General features: G+C 66.4%; 1 protein-coding gene across 1 annotated transcript; it reads right to left on the minus strand.

Annotated features, from left to right (window-relative positions):
- Nucleotides 1–27,074, minus strand: PFKL (phosphofructokinase, liver type). The gene is made up of 22 exons (XM_030835564.3): nucleotides 26,916–27,074; nucleotides 21,143–21,216; nucleotides 18,052–18,129; nucleotides 16,136–16,325; nucleotides 15,318–15,483; nucleotides 14,679–14,723; nucleotides 14,315–14,423; nucleotides 12,269–12,364; nucleotides 11,349–11,441; nucleotides 9,764–9,889; nucleotides 8,648–8,712; nucleotides 7,972–8,035; nucleotides 6,425–6,571; nucleotides 5,985–6,055; nucleotides 5,425–5,512; nucleotides 4,584–4,736; nucleotides 2,914–3,078; nucleotides 2,396–2,457; nucleotides 2,129–2,240; nucleotides 1,426–1,525; nucleotides 1,234–1,339; nucleotides 1–634 (listed from the first exon to the last, which is right to left on the minus strand). The coding sequence occupies exons 1-22, from the start codon at nucleotides 26,998–27,000 to the stop codon at nucleotides 487–489; spliced, it is 2,343 nt and encodes a 780-aa protein (XP_030691424.1). The 5' UTR covers nucleotides 27,001–27,074; the 3' UTR covers nucleotides 1–486.
- Nucleotides 27,075–27,663: the final 589 nt, after the last annotated feature.

Genomic DNA, 27,663 nt, shown 5'->3' on the forward strand with positions numbered 1-27,663 from the left:
TTTCCAGAGACTGACAGCACCCCACAGTCGGGGTGATTTTATTTCTAAAAAAGGTGACAAGCGCTACTCAGCCCCGGCGGCCAGTGCACACAGGGAGAGGGGCACAGTGAGGCGCGCCGGGGCACTTCCCCACCCTCCGGCACGGAGACCCAGGCTGCTGCGCCCCCAGGGCTGGTGAGGGTGCAGGGCCGGCTCGGGCAGAGGCTCCGGGCCACATGGGTACCGAGGCAGAGGGGCGGCGGTGTCCAAGCGCGGACGCCCCCACATACCCCTAGGATGGAAAGTGGGTGCCCAGGGTGCTGTGTCCTGGGGAAGAGCCGAGCGGACAGCAGGCTGGAACTGGGGCCGTGAGAGTTCCGGAGCCAGGGTGCACCCCCCGCCCGCCTGCCCGCAGGCTCCAGGCGGCAGCAGCCCAGGCTCCAAAGTGGGGGCGGGGGGGGGGCGGCAGGAGGCGGGCGCAGGCGGGGGCGGGGCAGGGACGCGGCTTCAGAAGCCTGTTTCGATGCTGAGGGTGCGGCGGGTGACGTGCTCCAGCTCCCCGGACACGTAGTCGGCCATGCTGATGCGGTAGTGCGCCAGCATCTTCAGCATGAGTCGCAGGTTCAGCCACCACTGCTCCAGGGGCATGCGGTGCCTGCGGCGGGGCCGGACACGGTCAGGGGCGGGGGCGGGGTCAGGGCCAGGGGGCGGGGAAGGCGGGGCCTGCGGCGGGGCCGGGCCACGGTCAGGGGCGGGGGCGGCGCCTGCGGCGGGGCGGGGTCAGGGCCAGGGGGCGGGGGCGGCGCCTGCGGCGGGGCGGAGTCAGGGCCAGGGGGCGGGGCAGGCGGTGCCAGGGGCGGGGCAGGCGGTGCCAGCGGCGGGGCCGGGACACGGTCAGGGGCGGGGGCGGGGCCTGCGGCGCCTGCGGCGGGGCGGGGCAGCTCCCGGGCCGCCGCCCCAACCTGGGCCCCGCACGCCCCCTCGGGACACCTGGACCTCGGGACCCGGGACATGTGGAGGCTAGCTCCGGCCCCTGCGCTTCAGAGGTGCCGGGGCCCTCCCCCAGGAGGGGTCGGCAGACCGCGAGCGCCCGCAGACCCGACCGTGGCTGACCCCACCCTCAACTCTCTGCCCCGTCGGGAGGAACAGGGACCCGGGGTCAGCCCTGGGCGTGGGGACCGGGCGGCCCTGTGGGATCAGGGGTCCAGGCAGGTCTGGGCCCGGCGGTCCACCCCTCTCTTCGGAGGGACTCACTCAAAGTCGGTGTCCTTCTTGAGCTCGGTGACGGGGCTGAAGGCCACCGCCTTCTTCTGCAGGCCGATCACGCAAGCTGAGTCGGGGGCGTTGGCGAAGACCCGCCCTGTGGACACAGGCACGTGCCGGCAGCCCCACACCCAGGGCCCTCGGCGGGGACAGGTCGCGCTAGCCACCACCTCCCTCACGCACCCTTGCGGTAGACTGCCCGCAGCTTCTCCGACATCCAGAGTATAGCCTTCACCCCCAGCTTGGTGCCGTAGTTCCGGTCGAAGGGGGTGGGAGCCCCGCCCTGGAAACACAGTGGGTGAGGCCCGGTGTTGGCCCTCAGGGAGGAGCTGGGCCTCAGGCAGCCGAGCCCTGGCCCGAGCCCAGCAACCAGGCCCTGCCGTGACCTCAGGTGAGCCCTGCCGGGCTGACACCTCGTCCCCTCGACCTGCAGCACTCCGGCCCCTTTCTCCGTCCCACCTCTAAAAACCCCTAAAAGCCACCTCCAGAGGCCGGGCAGTGGGCTGCCTACTCATTGACTGGGGGGCCTCCGTGGGCCCCTGCATCCAGCAGGCAGGTCCCACCACCAGTGAGCAAAGGCCGCCGGGAGAGGGGAGCCCTAGGGGTGCACACGGCCCTCAGTCTGCTTGGAACCCACAGCGCGGGCTTCCTGCAGGGCCTCCAGGGGGCCAGAAGGGGAGGGGCTTGTCAGGGTGGAAGTGGCTCCCGGCCCCGCCCCTTCCTCAGGCTGAGGCCTGGGCAGGAGCGAGCCTTGCTCAGGGGTGTGAGGACGAAGGGGCACCTACAGCCAGGTGCCCCATGAGGAGGGGCACAGAGAGGGGTCCTCATCCTGCCACGGCCTCCTGGGGGCCGGGGGCCAGGGAGCAGCCCTCCACGGAACCCGTACCTGCTGCAGGTGGCCCAGGACGTTCGTCCTGCAGTCGAAAATGCCCTTCCCCTCGGAGGAGTACAGGTTGTACAGAAACTCCGTGGTGTAGTGTTCGTGGCACTTCTCGTTTCTGGGAAGAAGGGGGTGGGGGCGGCCGGGGAGGCCTCCAGCTCGGCCACAGGCTCTCAGGAAAGCCCGACCCCACCCACTCCTTCCTAAGCCCCCCAGCCTTGCCCCACCCAGCTGCCACCCTGCTGGACCCTGCGGGCTCGCCGGCAGCCTCACCGGAGCACCAGGCCCCTCTGGATGTCCGTCTTCATCTTCTCGGTCATGTGCTCCACGTTGGCCTGTGGGGTGAAGACCTGGGTTGAGCGGAGTCGGGGGCAGCAGCCTGCACTGCACACCCCTTCCCGCAGCCTGAGGCTCTCTGGGAGGGCCTATTCCGGACTAGCCAACAGGTGGGGCTGAGAAGACCCAGATCAGCCTGGGGGCGGGGCGCGGGGACCAGGCTGCGGTTGCTGGAGGGCTGTGTGGGTGGTGCAGGTGTGGGCCTGTGGCTGGACCGTGAAGCCCCGGGGGGAGGGCCAGGGCCAGCCACGGAGGCCACAGGGAGGCAGGAGCACTGCCCGGTCGGGGAAGGGGTGCAGAGGGTCACGGGCTGTGTCCCCTCGAAGGCAGCGAGGCCCCAGCCTGCCGGGCCGCGGCTGCTTGGCAGGGCCCCGCCTCCTCTGCAGGCCTGCTCCACTGCGTCTCGGGAGGGGCCCCTTCAGCCTGGCCGGGAGAAGGGTACGGGCTCGGCTCACCTTTAAGTCCTGGATGTTGAAGGGGTCCTCGAAGACGTAGGCGGCGTCGGCCCCCACAGCGATGCCGGTCACGGTGGCCAGGTAGCCACAGTAGCCCCCCATGGTCTCCACGATGAACACACGGCGCTTGGTCCCCGAGGCCGACTGCTTGATGCGGTCGCAGCTCTGAGGGCCAGGGTGCGGGTCAGAGCCCTCCCCTCGGACCGCGGGGACCCACGACGCTGCGGGGACCCGGGTCTCTCTCCCAATGCGGCTGGGACAGCCCTTGCCCCACGTGCCCAGGGCACTGGCAGCCCTCAGCACACGCCCTCCACGCGGCCACACGGAACTGGGTCCTCAGCCCAGGCGTTGGTGCCCCCAGGACAAGGTGGGCGTCACCAGCACCTAGTGGGTAGGGGCCAGGGACACTCTAGGAGGCTCTCCCTGACCTTGGACCAGGGACACATTGGCCTTAATCGGCTCATGTGCCAATGGGGGAAGACAGTCTGCCACGGCAGGGTCTTCGTAAATAGGGGCCCTGACGACGTGAAGTGAGTGCTCTGCAGACGCTAATGATAACACGACAAGTGATGACAATCCTAACTGAACAGTTCAACGAAGTTCAAGCATTAAATAAAGAACTGAGGAAAGAAATAAAACAGATATGTAGGTTACTGGTGTCTGAACTATGAGGATAGACCCCAGATAACAGATGAAGAGCAAAGTGGAGGAAACGGCTGCAATGTTTGGCAAAGGGTCTATAGCCTACATATGTAAACAACGTTTACAAATAAAAAAGAAAACGTGCCCAGAGAAAAATAGGCAAATGGTGGAAAAAGATAATTTCAAAAAAAACCCCTGACAATTGGGCAATAAACATATAGAAAAATATTCAACCAGAAATCAGAGCTGCAAATGAAAACCGAACCCTGTCCTCCCTCATCTGGTGAGGGGCAGGGGCACCAGAAGGTTCAGAGGGGCCGTGGGCGACCCACAGCCAGTTCAGATGGGAGGTAAATTCAAAGAAAACCCCTGAGGATCATGGGACTCTGGGTCAGGAGATGGGGGTGGGGTGGGATCTCCTTTAGCCTCTTGTTTCGCTTGTATTTTCTCCTCCATCTAAAAACACGCAGCACTTGATTGAGCAACACGCCCCCTTCCAGCTTCAGATCCCCCCAAAACGGAGATAATGAACCCCTGGGGAAGCTAGGCTCATGCGGGGTTAGAGTCGAAGGTGGGAAAGGTCTAGAGAGTGGGGACAGCGGTGGGGATGCCCCCAGAGAGCCCCTGGTGGCGCCAGCCTGCTGGGACCCCTCCAGGAACCGGGCTCCCAGCTCCCACCCTCCCATGTCCCAGCCGGAGCCCTGGGTTTCCCCTAGAGCCACGTGTGGCTGCTTCACCGGACAGAACCGTGGCCCGACGTCCACACCAGTACAGTAGCTCAGTTAGGTCAGTGGTAGCCTTGACCACCGTCATCATCACACCCTGGTGACCCCAGAGTCACAACCTCTCTGCCATCCTTGAGACCTCGGGGGCAGCCATGTCCTGCCCACTCCCCATGCAGGCCGCCAGCCTCGGTGGGGGCCCCGCACCCCATCCCACCCCTCGGCAGACCCTCTGGGCGCTCTCCCCCCCAGGCGCCCCGTCCGCCCACTGCCGGCCTAAGTGGGGGCAGCGGCCCCACGCCCCACCTCCATGGCGGCGTTGACGGCGGTGTCCGAGCCCAGGCTGAAGTCGGTGCCCGGCACGTTGTTGCTGATGGTGGCGGGGATGACACACATGACGATGCACAGCTCCTCGTAGCGCTCGCGGGCCTCCACCAGCTGCAGCACCCCCTCGTAGGCCTGCAGGAATCGGGGGGGGCCGGGCTGCCGGACGAGGCACGAGGAGGGGCCCCTGGGTCCTGCTCCCGGCTGTGTGCCTGGCGATGGGCGTCTGGGCCCACCTGCCACAACCCAGGACCGAGACCAGGCGGGCCCCATCCTGGAGCTCTGCAGCCGCCTTCACTGGGGAAACTGGACTCCAGGGAGGACAGGAAGGAGGCCCGCCCACCCTGCCTTGGCCCCAGCCCACCCCATGCAGTCTGCGGGGGCTTGGGCTCCTTCAGGAAAGGGCAAGAGTGGATGTCTGCCACTTGCGGGGCTGACCAAGCCCCGCGTCACTCCGACGCGCCCCCACCACCCAGAACCCGCCGAGAGACACTCTGGACCACCGCCTCGGCAGCGGGAGGCTGAGGCCACGCGACCCTCCTGCCTGGGCCGTCTCACCCCCACTGTCCCTCCCCTGCGGCCAGAGCTGCCCCTGCCTCTCCCCTCCTTCTCCTCCCCCTCCCCCTCCCTCTCCTCACCCTCCCCTCCCCCCCGCCCCCCTCCCCCTCCTCACCAGCCCTGCCACACTCACCCTGGTGGCCCCATCAGTCCAGCTGGCTCAAGGTAACCTCCTGCACATGGGGCTTCCGGAAGGGCCACCTCGGCGGCCCACACCCTGGGGCCTCCTCCACCCCCGCTTGCTCCCCGGCAGCTGCCCCCTCACCTCGAAGCCCCCGATGACCAGCAGGGCGTGGATGTTGTGAATGCGGACGTTTTCCACAATTTTCTCCATGTAGCCCTTGGGCAGTGTCCTGCAGTGGGAGATAAATCAGATGGACGTGCTGCATCTGTACAGAACGCCAGGCTGGAAGGACCCACGTCTGCACCGTGCCCGACCTTGGGAGAAGGCAGGCCTGGGGCGTGGCGGTGGGATTCCCGATTAGAGGTGGACGCAAAGGTGAGGCACCCGGGGGCGGCAGGGCCCACCAGCGGCCTGGCGCCTATTCAACGCCCTTGCTGGGCACTGGCCACTGCCCTCCCGACAGCCTGGCTGTGAGCCCCACTTCCTGCCCGAGGAGGTCCCTTCTGTAGGTGCGGAGCCGCCGGAGCAGCCTTCCTCTACGCAGGTGACTTCCAGTGAGCTCTTGGCCAGGAAGCCCCAGGCAGGAGGGTCTGTGTCCCGCTCTGGACAGGCCACCAGCCAGAGGAGACCTAGCCCGGGGCCACGGGGCTGGTTTCGCCTGCATCCCACCCCCCTGCTGCCCTCGGCAGCCAGGTGCTCACCTCTTGGTCCCCAGCATGGAGCCACCGCGCCCCAGCCAGCCAGCCACGTCATGCCAGCCCACTTCTTGCACCTGCAGGGCGAGGCGCGGCTTCAGGGGGGGCAGGCCAGGGGCGCTGGCCCACCCCCCTCAGGTGATGGACCTGTCCTCGGGGAGCGCACGTCCTCGGGGGAGGGGGGACAGAGGCCGTGCCTGGCACTGACCATCCTACCACAGGTCAGAGCGGGGTCTCGGGGCCTGGGCCGGGCTGAAGTGGACCCAGGTGCTCCCCCTCCACCCCAAGGAGAGGACCTGGCCTGGCCCTTATACCCACATGGCGAGCCCCTTGGTCCTTGTTTGCTCGTAAGCAAGCCGGGGACACGTCCTAAACTGACCAAAGACACACGGGCCCACCCCCGCAGGCCCCGCCCCCCGCCCGGCCTCAGGCACGGCTACACCTACCTGCCCCTTGGCCAGGCCTTCAAAGCCGTCGTGCACGACGTACACTGTGTGGCCCTGGGAGATGCCGGTACGCACCGCCGAGCGCACGGCCGCGTTCATGCCAGCCGCTGGGGCCCCCACGTTCAGGACGGCCAGGGAGAAGCTGGTCTTCAGAGAAGGTGGGGAGACAAGAGCATGAGCCCCAGCGCGGGGCGGGGGACCGCCGACCCGGACAGAAGTCAGCAGAGAGCCGCTTCCGGAGAAGAGGCCCCAGTCCCCGTGGCAGCCTGGACACGGCCCAGAGATGGGACCCCCCCTGGGCACGACAAAGGCCTGTCCTCCCCCCAGTCCCCGTGGCAGCCTGCACACGGCCCAGAGATGGGACTCCCCCGGGCACAACAAAGGCCTGTCCTCCCCGCAGTCCCCGTGGCAGCCTGGACACGGCCCAGAGATGGGACTCCCCCCTGGGCACGACAAAGGCCTGTCCTCCTGACACCGCAAGGCTGTGCCCGAGACCACATGAGCCGCGGTGCAGGCCCCGCTCGCTACCGCAAAGTCCTCGGCCAAAGGTAGGAGCGGGACTCGGGCAGCTGTCGGCCAAGCGCGGCTCACGGGGCAGCAGTGACTCAGGCCAGAGTCAGCGCCTGCCTGGAGGCCCTGGGCAACCACCCCACGCTCAGGGCTCAGGGCAGCAGCACCCCAGAAAGTCCCTGGCGAGCAACACGGGTGCGTGGAGGGAAGGGGGCCACCGCAGCCACGGTAAGAAAGTGCAAAGAAGCAGGCGATGCTCTTTCAATCCTAGGGTTACTGGAACCTGATAGAACCAACACGTCATCACCTCAACCCGGAATCAATGTAAGACATTTTGCTATCGGGCGCTTCCACAGCCGTTTCCCTCGCTGCTGCCCAGAACCTGCGCCCGCGTGGCATGCAGGGACCCCTCACTAGGACAGCCACGTTGCCAGCACTCCGCAGCCGCGTGTGGCCACCGGCTCTGCTGGGCAGCCTGGCTCTAGTGGGTCCTGGTAATACCAGCCTGACGTGCCCGAGGTGGTCATGCCCCAGGCGGTTCTGGAAGGGGATATGGGGACCACCCTGCCTTGCCAGAAGCTGATGCCCAGCCCTGACCAGCTCCCGGGATGAATGGGGGGCCAGGACCCCACCGTCCAAGACTGTCTCGGTGGGACCCTTTCCTTGCCCTTGTGGTTTCAGAAACGAAGCCTGCTGTCATCTTTATTTTGAAGAGAGTCCATTTCCTGAGGGTTTTACCTATTTTGGAATGTGTCATAACACTGTATCCCTCGTCTCCTGAGTTAAACTTCCTCTCCTGACTTAAATTCCTCCAGCTGTTTGATAAGCAACAGGCCAGCGTAATCCCCAGGCCTGTCTGGGACCTGCTGGTCAAGCAGAGGCCAGGTCTGGTCCTCTCAGCTCACAGCTCAGACCCCAGACGGGAGGGCGGGTCCTGGCTCAGAGGCGCCAGCTCCCCGCTCCCTGGCGGGGTGGCAGGGCAGGCGGGAGGAGGCCGAGGGCGCAGCCAGGTGTGGGCTCTGCGGCTCGCCCCTCACCTTCTCCTTGGAGATCTTCTGGTGCGCAAGCAGCTTGTAAATGTTCCAGTTGTTCTCAAAGCTCCTGGAAAGAAAGCGGGACAGCTCAGCACAGCACGGCGCCGGCAGCACAGCCTCAGAGGAGCTGGACACGGGTGCGGCCCACCTCCCCACTCTTGTCGCCACGGACCCTGGCTGGGCGCCGTCGCCGGGCGGCAGAGGCCCCCATGGACACGCGATCCCAACAGCCCCCTCCGCAAAGCGAGCGCCCGCTTTCAGCCTGTGTGGTCTCGGCAGCTCCGCAGTGGGGCAGGAAGCGTGGCCACGGGAACCACAGGAAGCAGACCTGCAGGGCCAGTTGACCTGGCCACCCCGGGCCTGCCTCGCTGCTGCCTTCTGTAGTTCCCCCCTCCCCCTTCCCAGGTACCCTCCGTGTGCTGTGTCTCCCCATCCCCCCAGCGCCCTGCAGGCCCCGCCAGCCCCGCGGGGCGCATGCACACAGCCTGCCTACTTCTCCGACACTGTCGGGCCCTGTCCCTCCTACACGATGCACGCCCCAGGAGGAAGGTCTCAGAGCGCCACCTCTGCAAGTGGGCACGTCCCCGTGTCGGGGGGTGGCCGTGTGCGAGCCACTCGGAGTCTGCTGTGGCCCCACTGAGCAGACAGCTGCCCAACACCAGGCCCTCCAGGCCCTCACCTGCCTCGGAGCTGGATGGCCTCTTCAAACCTCTTCTCATCCATGGCCTTCTGCACCTCCTTGGTCTTAAAGAAAACAAGACGCACAGGCTGGAGGCGGAGGCCTGGCACATGCGTCTGAGCCCAACGCGGGGGCCTGACCCAGACCCGCCGGGCAGCTGTCGGAATCGAGAGGGCTGAGGGGCAAGGGGACCCCACCTGGCCTGCCAGGTCCTCCCCTCCCTGGAAGGGGCACCCGGGCCTCGCTCCCCCTCAGCCCTGGGAAGGGGGTGGGGGGCAGCTGGGGTCTAGGAACGAAGGGTGAGGCTGCTCTGGCCCCCAGACCCACCACCCACTGGCGACCAGCCTGCCCGAACGCGGGGCCCAGGGGAGGTCGCCACAGGAGGATCTTCCAGGAGGAGCGCCAGGGAGGCCCCTCTCCCGCGCCAGCCCACCTCCCCTGGGCAGGCCCTGCTCTGCCCCCAGCTGCAGGGCCCCCCAAACCTACCGAGCCCCGTGCCCCAGTGTCCCCACAGCCAGCCTCTCTCTGCTCCCCACTCCCCGCTCCCGTGGTCCCTGCTCCAACCACATGAGACATCCGGGGGCTCTGGCCACCCACTCCCCCTCCCCCTCCCATCCTAGCCCCAGGGCCCCACCCTGCCCAGTTTGCAAAGCCAGTCTGTCCCACTGGCTCTGGGAAGCTAAGTGTCCTGGGCTCCCCCCAGCTACCCCCACAGGCCCCCCACGGGCTCCCCAGCTCCCTGCAGCTCCCACACCTGTCTCGGGCTTGTCTTACCTTGGGGGCACCTTGGGGATGTGCTCACACCTCCCTCCCCCACCTGGAGGACTGCAGGCCTCGTATACCCTGAGGCCCGCTGGGGGGCACAGCAACACACTCGGAAGGGGGGCCACAACAGAAGGCGCGACGCACCTGCCCCTCGCTCCGTGTAACACGCACGGAGCAGCAGCCGGGCGCCCAGGGGGACAGGGCGGGGGGCTTGCAGCCGGCCTGCTGGCTGGGCCCTGAGGGGCCTGGAAGGACAGGCAGCGCCGGGGCTGTGGCGGGGAGGGGGCACGAGAGCCCCAGGCACCTCCCTGGGAAGCCCCCGTGCCGGCGCCCGGGCCGGCGGGTACTCACCATCTGCACGCACTCCATGAGGGGCAGCCGCACGGACTGGTTCCCGGAGAGACTGACCACGCAGGCCGGCGTGTCGGGCGTGGCCTCCAGCAGGGCCATCACCGCCTCCATGCCCATCTTGCTGCTCTGAGCGGAGAGAGGGGCGGGCGGGGCTCAGGCAGGCGCAGCCGGCACGGAGCCGGCCCCACGCCACGCACACGCCCTTGGCTCTCAGAGCCACACGCACACGGACACACACACGCACACGCACGCACACACTAGAAGCTTCTGGAGTAAGCGATGCTGTTTATTCTAGAAACGGTGACTTAGCATGACCACGTTTCACAGCAGCCCCCCGGCACCATTTCACCGGGTCTCAGCCGGCCCTGCTAGGAGGGCGTGGCCCCTGCACCCCGGGGTTGCAGTGGCAGGGCCAGGGCTGGACTGGGGTTTCTGGAGTTCTCTCCACTATGACGAGGTTGCTCGCTTGGGGCTCCTTTGTCACAGCTGTCCCGGTGTGTGCGCAAACTTGGGCATGGGCTGGTGGGCTGGACCAGCTACAACTGGTCAGGTAAGGACCGCCCTCCATGGAGACAAATCACAAACAGGGGTCCTGCCATGGCCAACGGGAACAGACAGGCGCGCCAGAGACCAAGGCCCGCGGCTCAGCTCGGCGAGACACTGGCGCCCCCAGACCACGCCCCTGGCCTCCCACACTGGCCAGGTGGGTGTCGGGAGCAGCCCTGGAGAATGCTCCTGTGTCCCTCGGGAACCGTGTGACGGCCACTCTCCTGTAACCCACTGTGTGCAGGTGTCGCCCTGCAGGGCCTGGGCTCGGGGACCAGCGGTAAGCTGTGCCTCTGGAGCCCCTTTGCCGCCGACCCAGGCCTCCGGTGTCTCCACCATCTGCAAAAGCAGCAGGTGAGCCCATTCTCCTGCCACCAGGTGAGACCCCGGGGCCCATGCTGGCACTCGACAGCCCCTTCTGTGCGCCAGGCCTGGTGGAGGGCCAGTGCTTGACCCCCCGTCCCGAGTGCACCCCTGGGGCCAGACCCCCTCTGAGGCCAGTGTCCCCACTGCTCTGTGTGGGATGGGGACGCACTGAGGCCTCCTGGGAGAGGTTTGGTCCAGCGGCTCCCCCAGGCCCACGCTGGCCACCCGGCCTCACCCAGCACGGTGGCCCAGGCACAGCTCCGGCCAGCCCTGCAGTCTCCAGCCCCCAGCCCCGGTGACCAGTGCCTCACAGGCAGGCGCTTCACCACCTCGGGGCCTCCCTGGCCCTGGGCCCTGGCCCTGTGGGGCTGCAGCATGACTCCCACCCTGCAGAGGGTGGGGTGGGACCAGCGGTAATCAGGATTCGGCACCCAGGCCCCGGAGCTGGGCACCCAGGCCCTGGGCCAGACTCAGAACAACCAGACGTCGACCTGCCGCTCACCCGGCCCTCCTTTCCCAAGGTCCTGCCAAAGCCGTCGCCAGGAGGGTGTGGCCTAGGCTGCCAGGCCGTGGTCTCACCCACAAGCACCAGCAGCAGTGAAGAAATGCTCACGCACACCCACGCATGCACACCCACCACGCCACCCGTGCACCAGGGGGACGCCCCACCTACCAGGATGCGGTCGAACGCCGAGGGGGTCCCTCCCCTTTGCACGTGGCCCAGCACGGTCACACGTGTGTCAAAGCCCAGCCTCTGGACTACTAGCTGCTCGTGGGGACAGAGAGGGGGTTCCTGAGTTTGCCACTCTACCCCCCTGTCCCACCACCCTGTGGCCCCCAGCCCTCTCCCCTCCCCCTCCAACCCTGCCTCAGGGATTTCAGGGTGTCAGCTCCCCAGGGGCCCCACAGAGCCAGCCCAGGGTTCACGCCTACAGCCTGAGCGTGTGCACGTGTGCTCCTGTGTGTGTGGGTGTGTGTTTCCATGTGAGTGTGTGGGCGTGTGCTCCCACACGTGCCGGCTGCAGGAGCTCATCGTGGTCTCCAGCCCCTGTGGGTCAGGCCTTGCCAGGAACTGTGGCAGGAAGCAGAGCGCACAGGGTCGGCGGAGAGGCCAGCTCCTGGCAGCACCTGGCTGGGACTCAAGGACAGGGTGGGCGGCCAAAGTGAGGAGCGTGGAGGCTCCCAGGGGCTGTGGCCCACTGGGGGACAGGGGCCCAGGGCCCTGGGCAGAACCCGGCAGGTGGGTGCCGCTCACAGGGACGAAGGATTCCCCCCAAAGTTGTTCTGTTATGAATCTGGCACTGGATAGGCAGTGGGCTCCCCTGTCAGTGGGGGGCTGGACAGGGCCCCTAGGATGGGGGATGGTCTGAATGAAGACTGGAAACCAGAGGGCTGGGGGTTCCCAGCAGGCGGGAGCCACACCTCAGCTTCAGAGGGGCCGGGGCTTCTCGGGGTCCCGGCTGCACCCACCCCACATCTGGCAATCGTTAGGGACAAGAAAGCTCCCTCCAGGAGCTGGGGGTGGGGCCCCAGCAAGAGCACTCGGGGACTGGAGATAAAGGGGAGCCCCCTCCCCAGGGCCCCCACACTCACGTCCTTCACGTAGCGGGACGAGATGGGCTTCCCGTTGCGGTCGATGGCGCCCTCGGCGATGATGATGATGTTCAATCGGGACCCTCGGCTCCGAGTCTGGGTCAGAGACGCGGCAGCGCTCAGCCGCCAGCCCGCAGACCCCGCCCCAGACACGGCCGCGACTGCAAGCCCTCCCCGGGTCCACGCCGCGGGGCTCACGTGGGCGATGGGTGGGCTGAGGCGGGTGAACCAGGACCCCGCTGCCCCTCCTGGGGGTAGAGACTGGGTGACTGGAGGACTCCTCCTCCCCCTCCCCCTCCCCGGACTGCGGGAAGATTCCCTCCATCGGCTGGTGATGGACGAATGAGCGTCACTTAACTGTCGCAAAGGCAAAGCTCTTTGGGGATTTGAAAGTACTTTTTGTTTATGTATTTCCTCAGCAAATGTTTGTGGGATTCACTCTGATCCACCAACCTCAGAAGTTTGCCCCACAGCACCCGGAGAGACTTAGAGAGAAAGATAGGGTCAGAGCAGCTCCTGCAAACCCGGGTACAGAGGGGCGGGGGAGCCAGGAGCAGAGGGCTGCCTGGAGCAGGCGGGCCGGTGCAGTGAAGGGAGACAGCCAGAAGAGCCCACACCTCCCTCAGCCTCACTCGCTGCAGCCCAGGAGGTGGGCAGGGCAGAGGGTGACACCTGCACGTAACAGGTGGGGAAACTGAAGCTCAGGGAACCCCGGGGCGGGGTGGGGCGAGGGCCTTACACACAGCAGCAAAGAACCAGAATGTGAGGCCAGGCCTGAGTCCAGGCCACTTCCAGGAAGACCCAGCCCCAAGTTCTCAGCGAGTAGGCCAAGGCCGAGGTCAGCCAGAGACCGTCACCACCAGAGGCCCCCTTCACCCAGGCGAGGCCACAAGGCCACCCTGGGGTGCAAGGACTTCCCCCAAGGAGAGGACAGAGACCTCTGGCCAGCTTCGCTGCCAGGCTCAGCTCGGCCTTACCCTTGTCTTCACTGGGAAAGGTTCCAGAGGCCAGTCATGGCACTCGGCCCCTCCCACGGCCCTGGGCAGGGGTACAAAACCCTGGGGTGTGAGTGGGAGGTGGGGAGAGCAGCCTCCGGCAGCGGACGGGAGTGATGCCACCACCTCGGTCACATGGGGACACGGACGCTCCAGAGCCAGCCCCGAGCCGCCGCCTCTCCCTCAGGAAACGGGGCCTGGCACTGACCTCCCAGGACAACAGAGCAAACAAAAGGCCCGGCCCCGGGCAGCCTCCACACTCGTCCTGCCCTTGGGCCAGGTTGCAGAGGACTTTGGGGGGTAGACACCACCCGTTAGGGCCCCAGGCTGGGCCCGAGTGCGAACTGGGGTGCACAGTCTCAGGGGCTCCCCTGCCTTGAATCCAGACTGCAGCCCTCGAGTGCCCCCCGACCCCTGATCTGAAGGCGCCTCCCCCCTGTCACAGCCCTCCAGTCCACCACTGGCCTAGCCGAGGGGCCAGCCTATCCTAGCTGGGGGGCCTCGGGGATGCCCGGGGCAGAGTATCTGCCTGTTCTGTGCCAGAGCCCCCAGCTCCACCTTGAAGGGCCTGGACAGCCGCGTTCCAGGCCCCCCGTCTCAGGCACTCCTGCTCATCTCTCCTGGATGAGGCCTCAGACCCCCATCTGCTCCTGCCTCCACAGCCTCTTCTGCTGCAGCCACTGCCCCAGGTTCCCGTCCACCCATCTTCACAAAGCCACCTCCCCTTGCCCAGGCTCAGTGGTCGGGGCCCGAGGGAGCCAGCTTGACCATGTCCCTGCTCCCACCCCTCGCCCATGTCAGCACTGACCACGCAGAGCCCAGCCTGGGGCAGTGGTGAGTGTGCCCCTCAGGCCCCTCTGCGCTCCGGGGCAGCCCCCGGGTGTGTCCATGGGCGTTGGCGCCCCCGGGGGGGATACGTGCAGATGCTTGCTGAACCAGAGAGAAGTGAATCGGCCAAAGCTGGCCACGTGACCCCAGGGACACTCTCGTGGGGGACACAGGCCACGCAGCTCACGGCAGGGACCCTGGGAGAAGACCCCCTGGCCCTCACCTCACCCAGCCGCTCACACATGAAGTTCTCCCAGCCGTCCTCGGGTGGCGCCTCAGGGATGAACAGCCAGTCGGCCCCGGAGGCCAGGGCGGACACCAGGGCCAGGTATCTGGAGGGGCAGGAGGGGGAGGGGCTGCAGTAGGTGGGCCCCGACCCGACACCACGGCCCCGGTCCCTGGGTCACAGGGGAGGTACAGCTCTGAGCGGCACCCAGCCCCACAGTCAGGACTCCCCACACCCCGGCTCTCACACCCACAGTGTCAAGTGAGCACCTGCCACGTGCCAGGAGCCCTGGAGGCGCTGCCCCCTGCTCCCACTGCCCCGAAGCCCCGGGCCCCCCGGCTGACCCGGGCAGCCCTCTTACCCGCAGTGCCGCCCCATCACCTCCAGCACGAAGGTCCTCTGGTGGCTGTGGACGTGGAAAGGGCAGATGGCATCAGTGCAAAGTCCCCCTGAGCGGAGCTGAGCCACGAAGCCTGGCCTCTCGTACCACACCACCCATGGCCCCAGCTCCGCCAAGGGCGTGCCCAGGAGAGACAGAGGATGTGGGAGCAACAGACAGCCTTGTCATTCCCAGGGCGGCCAAGGCCCTGGGCAAAGGGCCACCTCTGTCTCGGGCTCACGGCCAGCTTCACGCTGGTTTTCACCGATCTTTGCTCCTGAGGCTGAAGGCCATTCACCCTGCTGGGGCCTGGCCGTCACCAGCCAGCAGCCTGAGGACCCCCTGTGGGGTGCACCATTGCCCCAGGGCCGGAGACCTGTCAGAGCCCCTGCCCACCTAGGGCAGGGTGGGGACCAGACCCCCAAGCCCCTCTGCTCACCCCGCTGTAAGTCTCCCCCGACACGGGGGCTGGGGGCAGCCAGTACAGGCTCCTAGGGGTGGAATTACGCTGACAAGTCATTGACCCTGCAGAAGGGCAGCCTCAGCCCTCGTCGGGAGACGGGATCCCAAGCTTTCTTGCCTGGTGGCCTGGCTGGGCGGGGGGCCGCAGGCCTCACTCACCTCTGGGCGGTGGTGGTGATGGCGTCGATGACCTCCATGATGCGGTGCAGGGCCGAGTCTGTGCCGATGGTCATGTCGGTGCCGCAGAAGTCGTTGTCAATGGAACCCACCAGCCCGGCGATGCTCAGGTGCGAGTAGGTCTGAGCCGTGCTCTGTGAGATCTTGCCTGAGAAGGAGGAGGCCAGCCCAGCTGCAGCCGCAGCAGCCCCACCCGGCCCCCTTGGCCACAACACGGGGCCCGGACCCCGATCCCCACCCCCTCCCCCAGCCCACCCGGCAGTGCGGCCTGGTCAGGTCCCCAGGGCCCGCAGCAGGGGTCCTGGGGCCGGGCGGCCGTGGCCGAACCGCTGATTACGGACTTGTCACCCTCTGGGAGACGTCCAGGGGAGCCCTGGAGAGTGCACCCCTCACTTCCAGGTCCCCCACGAGCAGCACAGAACCAACGAAGCTCCAGCAGGTCACTTTCCGACTGGTGACCCCCCAGGACTCTGTGTCTTACGTTACCAAATTTTAACTATCACACTTCTGCAACCTGTGACAAGGCCGTAAGCCACGTTGGGGAATGAATCACTCACAGCGCAGGTGAGTCAGCCTGGGAACTGCCATCCAGCACCAGGAGGACAGCACTGCCTGGGGGTCCCTGACGTTGGGTCCCCACAGGCCTCACTACCGGCCAAACCCGGGCCCGTGGCTCCTGGAGCCACCGAGGGTCCGCCTGGTCTCAGGCCAGGCCCCCACCCCCGGCCAGCAGCCAAGCAGCAGCTCGCTTCCTCTGGTCCTGCCTGTTCCCGGCCCCAGCTGCTCCGCCGCCGACCCACCTTCGCTCACCAGCTCCTCCAGCAGGCTGCCCCACTCGCTGCGGAAGATGTTGGCGCCCGTGAGGCTGCCGTCCCCACCGATGACGCACAGGTTGGTGATGCCACGCTGGACCAGGTTGTAGGCGGCCGCCCGGCGCCCCTCCCGCGTGGTGAAGGCCTTGCAGCGGGCGCTGCCAATGACGGTGCCGCCCTGCACGGAGGAGGGGCAGCCTGGGCCAACGGGGCGCGCCAGGGGGACCCGGGTACTGGGCAGGGGCGGCCTGGGAGACCCCAAGGAACGGAGGGCCAAGTCCAGGGGCTCCTCGGAAGCCTGGGCAGGTGTCCACCTCCCCCTGCCCCAACCCCCTGGACTTTCTCCTCACGTGTGCAAGGAGGAGACTGTCCACCGTCAGGCTCGGGGAGCTCGACAGGTAAGGGATGAGCAGGCTCTGAGGTCTGTAAGGCGTGCACACACGCACACATGCACGCACTCTGGCCCACACGGCCGGGCACCAACGCAGGGATGTGCCTGGGCAGCTTATGCCGTCGTCCGCGTGCCCCCCCTCCCCTGCCACCAGCTCAGCCTCAGCCCAGGCTCCCCAGGCCCTGCCCACAGGCAGCACTGCCGGCCCCTGCGCTTGGCCAGCTGGTGGGGACAATGTGCTGCTCCCCAGACCACCGAGAGCACCGGGCTGGGCCCCGGGCTTCACGGAAAACGCACATCAGAGCTGGCCCTGGCCCAGCCCAGCCTCCCCTGCGCCCCTCCCCGCTGCCCCCATGCTCTACGCTCCCCACCCGTCTCAACACCAGCCCGCATCCTCACCTGCCCACCTTTCATGCAGCTTCACACCCCAGCTAACACTTCGCCTAAGGCTCCTTCCCCGGGCGGTCTCTCAGGACAGAGGCCACAGCCGTCCTCAGACACAGGCTCAGAGCAGAGCAACGGCTGGATCCAGGCCTGAGGCGTGATGGCCGCCCTCCCTGGACCCCTGGGGTGGAGGACGAGGCACCCAGGCTGCAGCCCCACCCATGACGGGGTCAGGGAGCACCGCACCAGAGCAGAAGGACACGGGGTGGGGGGCTCTGATGAAGAACAGGGTTGTCTGTGCCCCACTGGACCGTTGAGGGCTCAGCAAACGGGCCGCTCCCACGAGCGCCTGGAGCGCGCGGTCCCCTGGGGACGTCCACCCTGGGCAGGAGGGGTGGGTGGCATGGCAGGGTTGGCTGTGCCTGGATGACCCAGGGTCCAGGCCCGCCGCCCACTGCTCCGCTGACCCATACATAGCGTGTGACGACGACAGGTCTCTTAAATAAGCAGGTATCAGCTGGGGGTCTAAGATACACAGGTGACAGGTGCCCCACAGCGGGCCCTGCTCTGTGGGAGGACTCGGGTCTCCCTACAGAGACCTGGTTCAAAGATCCCCGCTCCCAGGAACCCCTGGCCCCAGCGAGGCGCTCAGCGCCCCGCCCTCAGTAAGTAGGATGACGAAGGGGAAGGCGGGGGAGGCGCAGAGAGGCCGCTGAGGCCAAGCATGCCTCTTCCAGGGTGTCCTCCCCTCCCAGAGCCCGCAGCTGGAAGCTGAGACATTCCGGGGCCATCGCACCCCCACGACCTCCCACTCCCGCGTCCCCAAGGCGGTCGGACGACAGTCAGCCGGGAGCCAAGCCCCTGCGGGATGGCGTGTACGCCTGCGTGCCTGTGTGTGCGTCTCTGTGTGTGTCTGGTGTGTGCACCTGTGTATCCCTCTGTGTCCCTCTGTGTGCCTGTGTATCTCTATGTGTGTGTCTCTGTGTGTCTCTGTGTCCTCTGTGTGTCCCTGTGTGTCTGTGCGTGTGGTGTGTGCACCTGCACATCCCTCCGTGCGTCCCTCCATGTGCCCGTGTGCATGTCCCCGGTGCACACGCGTGCTCATGGCGGGAAGGGCCGCGGGCCTCACCAGCTGGATGATGTTGGAGACGCTGAGCCAGTTGGCTGGTCTGATGTTCTCGCCCCCTTCCACGAGGCCCTCGTAGCCCTGAAAGTGAGGGGACAGGCGTGAGACGGGCGCCCACAGCAGCAGGACACGTAGAACCTCGGCCAAAAGCCCATCTGGCAGGAAGTGGGCCCAGGGGTCCTGAGCACAGAGGCCCCTCCACCCCCAGGGCCTTGGGGGACGAAGCCAGGGTCTGCTGGGGTCAGGGGTGTCAGGGGAGAGGCCGGGGTGCCCAGACGCCTCCCAGGCACGATCTGTGGGGCCTGCAGGGAGCGCGTTACAGACAGAGCACGACTTGCCCGGCAGCGCTCCTGTCGCAGGCAGCCCTGGACGTATGCCCACGAGCCGCAGCTGGGTCACCGTGCCCGGGTCAGAACCAGATCCAGCCCAGCGCCCGGCAGCCCCTCTGCCTTCCAGGACCCTCCCTGCCAGAGACACCCGCTGCCCTGCCTCCCAAGGGTGCCGATTAGATGCGGAAATGACAGCACAGCGTCCCCTCTGCGTCCCCCCTTCGCGCGGCCGGGCATCTGCGAGGCCCCACGAGGTCACGTGCGACTGTGTCTGCGCTCGCTGCCGTGCGGGAGTCCCCTGCGCACTCCCACAGTCTGTGACCTGTCCACCGCTGATGGACTCTGGAGGGATCCAGTTTGGGGCTATTGGAAATAACGCTCCGTATCTCCCGGGAAAGGACTCCCAGGTCACCGGGTGTGCAAGCAGCCACCGACAGCGCTGCCACAGTGCCCAGAGGCGCCTGTGGCCACCCCGTCCATCAGCAACGCGGCCAGGGCCTCAGAGCGCCCCACCCCCGTGCCGGCCCTTGCTGGTCTCCATCCCGGAGGCTGGATGTGGTCCCTGCAGGGCGTCTCCCATCCCGGAGGCTGTATGTGGTCCCCGCAGGGCTTCTCCCCTGCGTTTCCCTGACGACACATGCTGTTTCGGGTATGACGTAAGCCACAGGCCACCTGGACAGCCTCTGCGAGGGCGACCATTCCAGCGTCTTGCCTGTTTCTGTTCTCGTGTGGCCAACCCCTTCTTATTAGCAGGAGCTCTTTATAGAGTCTGCAGAGAGGACACGTGCTTTCACAAATGGTGAGAAGACGAGGCGCCGCCGAGCTGCAGTGAGCGGGGCCACCTCCTCCGTGCAGCCCTCCCAGCACCTCCAACGAAGCAGCACGAGCCACCACCCCTGCCTGAGTTCGGCTCTGCGACCCGCCTCCTCTGTTCCCACACTTGGCATTAGATCAGCCGGGGCCTGCAGGGTCCTGGGCAGCGGGGCCTGGGGGCGGGCGGGGCAAATGCTCCCACCCCTGGGAATAGAGGGGGAAGCAGCTGGGAGAAGGGCCTCAGGACGAGACCCCCGTCTAAGGGATCGCCAAGCTACCCTCCCCAGCTCAGGCCAGGCCTGGCCCCCCCTCGCCCCCTCTCTGTCCGGTCAGGAATTTGGCCACTAGGACACCCCCCCGCCGCGCCCACCCCCTCCCCACAGAGAAGCAGGAAAGTAACCTGAAAACCCACAGCCGCTGTCCAGAGCAAGTGACAAAAGAGGCCACCCTGAGTCCGCAAGACCCCAGCCCCACGGTGCTCCCGGCTGGAGTCAAAGTCTCACAGACACAGTCCTCCTTTCCTGGCCTGGGAACCTTCTGGAATGTCTTTGCACACCTCCAGCCACTTTGTGTCACCTCTCCCCTCTCCCCTCCCCACTCCTCTGCCTTCTCCACTCCCACCTGGCTGGGCACCCAGGCAGCCTCAGAACTGGCCGCAGGCCCAGGGCACTTCCAGCAGCCATCCTTGTGGCAGCTCTGAGCCCGCAGGTGCAGTTTGGGCTGTCACGTGAATAAGGTAGCCCCGTTCACTGAGCCCTTCTCGGCGCCAGGGGCCGTGAAAAGTGCCTTAACTCTCAGTGTTGCATTAGCTTTTCGCCCTAACATCCCCACTTCATAGAAGAAACCAAGGGTCAGGGAGGTGAAGGGATGCCCCTGTCACATGTGTACAACCTCCAGGAGCCGCGCCCTGGACCCACCCCGCCCTGATTGGAGACCACTTGTTCACAAAACTAGGCGACTCCCTGAAGAATCTCACCCTGTCCTTCAGAAGGTTCTAGACCATTATCAGGGCATGGGTTCCACCTGCCCAGCTCCTGAGGCCACAGGTCCTGAGACTCTGAGATGTGCTCCTGAAACATGACCTAAGGCTCTGCAGGGTCCTGGTCGTCCCAGCCTGGCCTGAGGGTCTGGACTCTGCAGGAGGGAGGGGTCTGCAGAACTGCCCGCCCATCTGTTCACTCAACAGCCCCATACAGACAAGGCTGGGGAGGAAGGGCCGGACCTGGACCAGAGTGAAGGGACGGGACGTGGACACACCCAAGGTGGGAGGAGGGAAGCTCTGGGGAGAGCAGAGCAGGTTGGGATGCGCTACACTTTAGCAAAGAGTGAAAACAAAGTAACACAGTGGGAGAGAACTCCAGGACGTGTGTGTGTGTGTGTGTGTGTGTGTGTGTGTGTGTGTAAGAGAGAGAGAGTGTGTGTGCGTGTGTGTGTGTGAGAGAGTGTGTGTGTGTGTGAGAGAGAGGAGAGAACTCCAGGACTTGTGTGTGTGTGTGTGTGTGTGTGAGAGAGAGAGAGTGTGTGTGCGTGTGCGCGCGTGTGTGTGTGTGTGCGCGCGTGTGACCTGGGGGGACAGGAACGGGGGCTAAGGCGAAGGGCGCACCCGCTTTAGCCGGAGCGAAGTGGCACCATGATTCTCTGCTGCTTTGCGTAAGGAGCCCGTTTTCTGCTGTCACGAGGGTAGCTCGAGCTCAGGTTAGGTGATGAGGGTACAGGAGGGCTGGGCGTCGGAGGACGGGTGGGGCTGAGGTCCCGGCCTCTGAGGAGAACAGCAGCTTCACACCCTCCTCTCTCTCAGGGGACGCGCCCACCCGTGAGCGCCCAGGCTGAGGGCGGACTCCCCATCCACACCCCAGAGCCTGGCAGCCCTGCCCCATCCGCCTTCCTCACCCCTCTCCCCGCACTGCTCCCTGCCAGAGCGTGGGGCGACGACCGCCCTGCCCGCACCTTACCTCGTAGATGAGGAAGACTTTGGCTCCCACGTAAATGCCCATGCGCGTCACGGCTCGGACGGCAGCATTCATGCCTGCGAAGGGGGCCGGGAGACGCCCGTCAGTGGAGACGCGGAGCGTGGGCGCCTTGGACCGTCCCTCCCACATCTCGGGGGGCGCCGAGCCAGGACTCCGAGTCCAGCACGGGGTGAGCCCCCCCGCATTGTATCGGCTTCACACTCAGAAATAAGCCGCCCCAGAGTTAAACCGGGAAGGTCCCCGCCAGGGCCCGACTCCTCCTGAGCCCGGAGCACAGGCACCTGCAGACGTGCGACATCGCTTCCGGCCGCATCCCCGCCACCACGCTCACCTGCGGCCTCTGCTGCCCAGCACAGCCCCCGGCCCCGGCCCCCAGGGCCCTGGGGGAATCGCAGCAGGTCGGGCACATGGCCCCAAGATGCAAAACGGGGCAGGTGGGACGCGGGGGCAGCCGCCTCCCAAATGCGCCTGCAGCCGCTGCTACTCTTGGGCCACCACCCTGGGGGGCAGCTTGGGGAGCACCCTGAGGTCGGTGCCTGTGGCCCTGGGGCCATGAGCCCCCTGCCCCTTGGCCTGCAGGGCTCCGCGAGACAGGAGAGGAGGACAGCACCCCCTAGGGCCAAGTTCAGGCTCCTGGGGGTTGCACGGCCCCAGTGCAGCTGAGTGGGCCGGCGCCCCTGCTCCCCAGCCTGCAAACATACGCCGGGGCCACCAGGCTCAGCGGGTCACCTCTCTTCCCTGTCCCCCAGCCCTGGGACCCCCCAGCCCCCAGCCCCCGTCTACAGCAGCCACCGTGCAGTATAGGCTTCCTGGAAAGACGGACACTCGTGGGGCAGGACGAGGGGGCAGGAAATGCTCAGAAGAGCCCAGAGGAACCTCAGTCCCCTTCCCTTGTGGTCAGTTCTGAGACTGAGACCCAGAGAAGGGAAAGGTGTCCCTCCACGGGGGGCCGTCCCGCTGCGTCCCCGGGGTCTCGCACACAGTCAGGCTCACAAGGCACAACGTGGGCAGCCCCACGAGAGACTCGAGCACCAGCAGTGGCCCACGCCGTGGCCCGGCCCTGCCTGTGGGTGGGACGCGGCCCCACCCGGGGCTGCAGCTGCTGCGGGCCTGGACAGTGCCAGGTCAGGGGCCCTGTGCGGGCACCTGGGGCGGGCCCAGCCTCCACACTGACTGCCACCTGGCTGGGGCCCAGGGACGGGCGAGGGGCAAAGGGTTGCGGGGGCAGGAGCCTGGAATCAGTGGCTGCAGGCACTTTGCCTCAAACCTTCTTGCCCGTCACAAAAGATGTCAGTGGTTCGATACAAAGGGGCAGGCAGGGCGGCCCCCACGTACTCAGAGAGGAAGACAGTTGGCCAGTCACCTGCCCTGGGCTCCAGCCTCTGACCCTGGGTCTGGAGGCTGGATCGCGGACATGACCTGCACGTGGTCTGGCCCAGGACCGCCCCTGCTCCCCCGGCTTCCTCCTGGTGGTCCTGTCCCTAAGCTGTGAAAGCCTTTCCCTGGAGGCGGCGGGGCCCCAGCCAAGGGTGGCCGAGGCCCCAGGAGCCCTGGCCCACCCCCGGGCGCTCTGAGCTGGTGGACGGGCAGTGCCCATCAGCTTGGGTGTCCTGCGGGAGTGCCGTCACCCCCAGGGTCCCTCGTAGCTTGTGTGGTCCACAGGGTGACCCTGACGTAAAGACTCTCGACCTTTACCGTACTTACACTAGTCTCACCCCGTCTCCAGCCTGGAAGGCGGGCCCAGGGGGAGCCCGTAGCTCCCAGAGGACCGTGGAGGGCTATATAGCATATGGGCACCTCAGGAAGAGCCCAGCGGGCAGAGCCTACCCCAGTGCAGGCTCACGGCACCGGGCTCCCAGGAAATCAGCCCACTGTCACTGCCCCCATTTTCCAGATGAGAAACCGAGGTCCCAGAGGGAAGGCAGGGGAGCTGCTGGAACCCCGGCAGGTGAGGGCAGTGCCAGGATGTACCCTGGACCCTCCTTGGGCTCGGCAAGCTGCCCTGTCCCCAGCCAGCAGCCGAGGCTCCTGCTCTCTGACGTCCAGAGCCAGGGACTCCCGGGGCCGAGGTGCCCAGATGTCACGGCTGGCAGAGCACAGAGGCCAGAAGGGCCCTGAAATGGCCACACTCACAGCTGACACACCTGCCTTTAGCGAAAGAACCCCATTTCTAAAGAAATCATAAAAGTCTCACGGCCCCAAAACGAATGGAAGTGGGGTTTCAGTGACTGCAGTTAGGGGTAGGAGCCCAGAGAGTGTACCCCACCCCCACCCCCAGACAGCCCGGCTGCCCCAGGAACCGGATCCGAAGGGCTTACAGTCCTGCTGCCTGAGGTCAGGGGCCTCGAGCTGCAAGCTCCCTGCCCTGCCTGCCCTCGCTGGCGGGGGGCAGGGCAGGGGCACGGAGGGACATGAGACAGCTGCAAAGCTGCCCCCCCGGCCCCCAGCAGGCCCTGGTCCTGCAGAAGCATTCGGCCGCCTCTGGGGCCTTGGGCAGCCCAGGCTTTCCACCCTCAGGTATCTGCCTCCCCGGCTGCCCTCGCCGGGGTGAGGCCACTGTGGGCTCACTGCAGGCTCAAGTCCAAGCCCCACCCCCTGGCAACTGGAGGGAGGCCAGCAGTTCCGGATGGGGCGGTGGGAGGGGTGGGGGCAGTGGCTGGAGACCCAGGGACTGCAAAGGGCCCCAGGCTTAGGGTAGTGTGCTCAGTCTTGTAGAAAAGAACAAATGACCATATCACAGGAAAACTCTTCAATCTTAGAATGGAATTGTGCCAGCTACCATGGATACGGAGGCCTGAGGGCGTGGGTTTCCCTGTAAACCTCACTGTAAGCTGCTTTCCTGAAAGGGCCTTTTTTATTGCCCTTTAATCTGCTTTTCTTTCTCAAAATAAACCCAGGGCGGCAGCCACAAGCCCCACAGGGCCAGAGGAGCAGGGAGGAGAGCAGCTGCATCTCCCGCTGAAGGAGCAGCCCTGGACCCTCCACGCCACCCTCCAGCCTCCGATGGGCCAGGGACACTGCAACAGATGACTTCCTGCTGGAGGAAACCGACACCACCGCCAGACTGATGTCCGAAGGCGGATGCCCTTGTTCATAATTAGCTTCCGGGAAAACAAAATGGACAAGAAAGAGGTGATCCTGGCAGGACACGGGGCCCCGCAGAGTCACACTTAGCATCAGTCGATGTGAAGACTTGGAGCCAGGCTGGGACATAACGAGATGGGGGCGGTCCTCACCCGCAAATACAGGACATCCACGTCCACACGGATCCACCCAGAAAAGGCAGGTCCTGCGCGTTACTGAGGGACAGGGTGGGGTCCGCCCCAGGGGCGAGACCGAGGCGCGGAACCAGTGGGCGGCGGGGCTGTGTTATAGTCTTCTAGTCACTTTTGCACAAAGTAACATCCGTAACGACCACCTTCCCTCAACGCACGGACACCTACTCCCTGCCAACGGGAAGGGCAGAGGACGTGACTTTCAGGCTGGCTGGAAGGAACCTGCCAGGTGGCTTGTCTTGTTTACAGAAGGGGAAACTGAGGCCCGAGGGATGTGCTCGGGTCAAGTCAGAGAGCTGGTCGAGGCCGGCCCCACCGGGACAGGGTCTGCCCGCTCCCCCGCCGCCCACTGCCGCGAGGCTGGCTGGTTTCCACTCACTCCAACAAATGCAGACCTGAGCCTCGGGGAGGCAACTGCAGGTCGGGGTGGGTGCCCGTTCTCCACGGCGGCTGTCAGCCCCGCGCCCACCCGGGGGGGGCCCGCGGGGAGGGCCGCCCGGCACCACCAGGTCCCTAGAGGTCGGCCTCTATTTGGAAGGCCCCGGGGGCCCCTGAGGGCAAACCGAGAACCCATCGCCTGGAGCCAGCTCCCCGGAGCAGTGCCGGCGAGAGGGCGCAGGCCCGGCGCGGACACCCACAGGCTGGCCTTCAGAACTTACAATACAGAAAGGCTCCCTGCCCCCCAGAGAGCCAGCTGGCCCTGGCATCTTCCCCCAGGCATCAGCCCGAGCCCTAAACTGGGGAAGCTTGCAGAGCCCTCCTCTCTCGCAGCCCCGATCAGAAAACCACGTTACAGCCAGGGGTCTAGGGAAGCGAGGACACAGCGCGAGGTGAGGTGGCCGGCCCAGCTGACAGTGCGCTGACGGCCACACTCCTGGGTGTCCAGGAAGCGCTGCTCGTTCCATGTGGGGCATCAGGGCCGGGCTGGCCAAGGGGAGACCTACAGGTCATACAGGCTTTGCCCTCCACTGGCCCGCCGGCCCAGGCCGGCAGCCTCTTCCTCCCTGGCCCTTCAGCTGCCCCCACTGATCCCTCGTCCTGCTTAGTCTGTGCCACCCACCGGCTCGGCTCCCCTGCCTCAACGTGCATTTATCTTTCCCAGCCCTCCCTCCAGTGCTGTTGTCTCCATGGTGCAGACAGGAGCCTGGGTGGAGACCCCTGTGCCTGCTCGAGCCGGGGAGCTGGGGCCTCGCAGAGGAAGGGCCTCTCTGGAGAGGCGGGCCCAGCCTCTCAGGAAGTGTCTGTCCCCCACATACCAGGCCCTTCCCGTGGTCCAATCTCACAGGGCAATGCTTCCCCAAGACCACTCTCCTCCCACCTGGCCCCGGCCCACTGGCCGTGCCCTAAGAGGGAGCCGCCGCTGCCCAGCAACAGGCAAGCGCTCTGGCCACGCGGGGCTGCGGACGTGCAGCGGAGCACACTGTCCGCCCGCCAGACCAGGTCCGGAGGGCTCAGCCCAAACCCACACAGGCCGGGACGCAGACAGTGGCTGATGTCTCTGCCTTCCTGGGCTTGCTCCTGTGAAAGCTCCTTCTAGCTCTTCCCTGCTTCTGAGCGGGGAGCGGGGAGTCGGGGGCCTGAGGCAGGGAGAGCAATTCTGCGTCTGGACTTTCTGATCTGGAAGGAGGCAGATCAGGCCCGCCTGTGCAGCCTGAGAGTGCCGGCTAGGCTCCTTCCAGGCCTGCTTCCTGGGCTAATTAAGGTGTCTCCTGAGGTTCAAGGTGTGTGGTGTGGCCATGCGGCCAAGCCCGACAGGTGTGACACTGGCCATCCCAGGCCAGAGGCGCTGAGGAGAGCAGCAGTCAGGACAAGTCCAGGGCACCAGGACAGACCCCAGGAGGGGCACTCATCTAGCTCTGCCAGGTCCCAGCTGCAGGACCCTGGGCAGGTCAGCAGGAAGGCCACCACCTTTGGCCTCCCCTGTACAAGGGGGGTGGGAACAGCTCTGCACTAAAGAAAATGCCCCAGAGCGGCCCTGGAGGCAGTGGTTTGGGGGAAGCACGGTGCCCCCGAGTCGTGTTTCATAACGACCTGGTTAGAGCCGGGGCTCTGTGGGCCTGCGGGGACCTGCCCATCCTTCACTGGCCTCCGCTCAGCTTGGCCTCCAGGAAATGGTGCTTCTGAGACGCGCCACCGGGAAGGGGTGCGGGGAGGGCCTGGGGTCGGCAGGAGCGGCGGCCGGCGAGAGCACCCTGTCCGGCCACGGCCGGCAGCGCGGACACACCCCCGGCGGGCCGGACGCAGAGGCCGTGGTGGGCGGCACGTACGCGGGCCCCCGGCGCGCGGGGGCGGGTCCAGGACGCGGACCGGGAAGGGGACCGGGGCTGGGAGGGGGAGGAGGAGGCGGGAGGCGCAGGCCGGGATGAGGACCTGCTGACCGCGTGCCCCAGGTGCCGCCGAGGGAGCGGGAGCGCCCCAGGGACCCGGGGACAGCAGCACCCCCGCCCGCCGGCGACCGGCCCCCGCGTGCCCGCGCCCACCTTGCGCATCGCCGCCGCTGGTCAGCACGCCGATGGCCTTGCCGGCCCCGGACATCCGCAGCTTCTCCAGATCCACGGTGGCCATGGTGGCGCCGACTCGGCCGCACTCGCTCTCCCGCCGCGCGCCGCCGCTGTCGCTGGCCCCGCCCCGCGCCCTGCGCTCCGCCCCGCGCTGTGTGATGTCACCGCTGTCCACGCCGGGGCGGGGCCGACGTGCACCCGGCACCTGGGCGGCGGAACTGGGGCTCGACCCGGCAGCGCCGGCCTTTTTGTTCAAGTTTCTAAACCTGTTCAGTCTAACAAGGGGCGCGTATATTGAGGGGGCGGATCGCGGCCGTCTGGGTCTGTTAGTCACACCCTGCGGCAAAGTTGGTCAAGCACGGTGACCAGACCTGAGGGAAGGCCAGCCAAGGGAGGCCAGACGAGTCCCATTGCCAATCGCTGCCTGCCCGGCTTCCCGCAGGAATTTCTTATTCCTGGCGCCGGTCTGTTTCAACTTCGTTCATTGCAGGAGCCACAGAAGCTCCACCCCGACTCGGGGCACCCCTGGTGATGGCCCTCCCACCCGGAGGGGTGCATGATTAAGATGCGAAAAGAGTTAAGAGGAAAACCAGCCAGCATCCATCCATCTATTCATGTATCCCTTACTTCAGTAAATGTTTGCCGGACCCTTGGAAACCTGCACACCAGGCATCGTGTGGCGTGGGCACCTGGGTCAGGACAGGGGGCTCTACCTTGGGTGGTCAGT

This window comes from Globicephala melas, chromosome 4 (genome assembly GCF_963455315.2).
Source record: "Globicephala melas chromosome 4, mGloMel1.2, whole genome shotgun sequence".
In the NCBI taxonomy this organism is placed as follows: Eukaryota; Metazoa; Chordata; class Mammalia; order Artiodactyla; family Delphinidae; genus Globicephala; species Globicephala melas.

Coding starts and splice junctions, on each gene's coding strand:
- PFKL (XM_030835564.3), bottom strand. CDS start 27,000: ATGGCCACCGTGGATCTGGAGAAGCTGCGGATGTCCGGGGCCGGCAAG. Junction 12,365..14,314: donor TGTGTGAGCGGCTGGGTGAG/GTGAGGGCCAGG, acceptor TCTCTGACCCAG/ACTCGGAGCCGAGGGTCCCG. Junction 1,526..2,128: donor TCCTGGGCCACCTGCAGCAG/GTACGGGTTCCG, acceptor CTGTGTTTCCAG/GGCGGGGCTCCCACCCCCTT.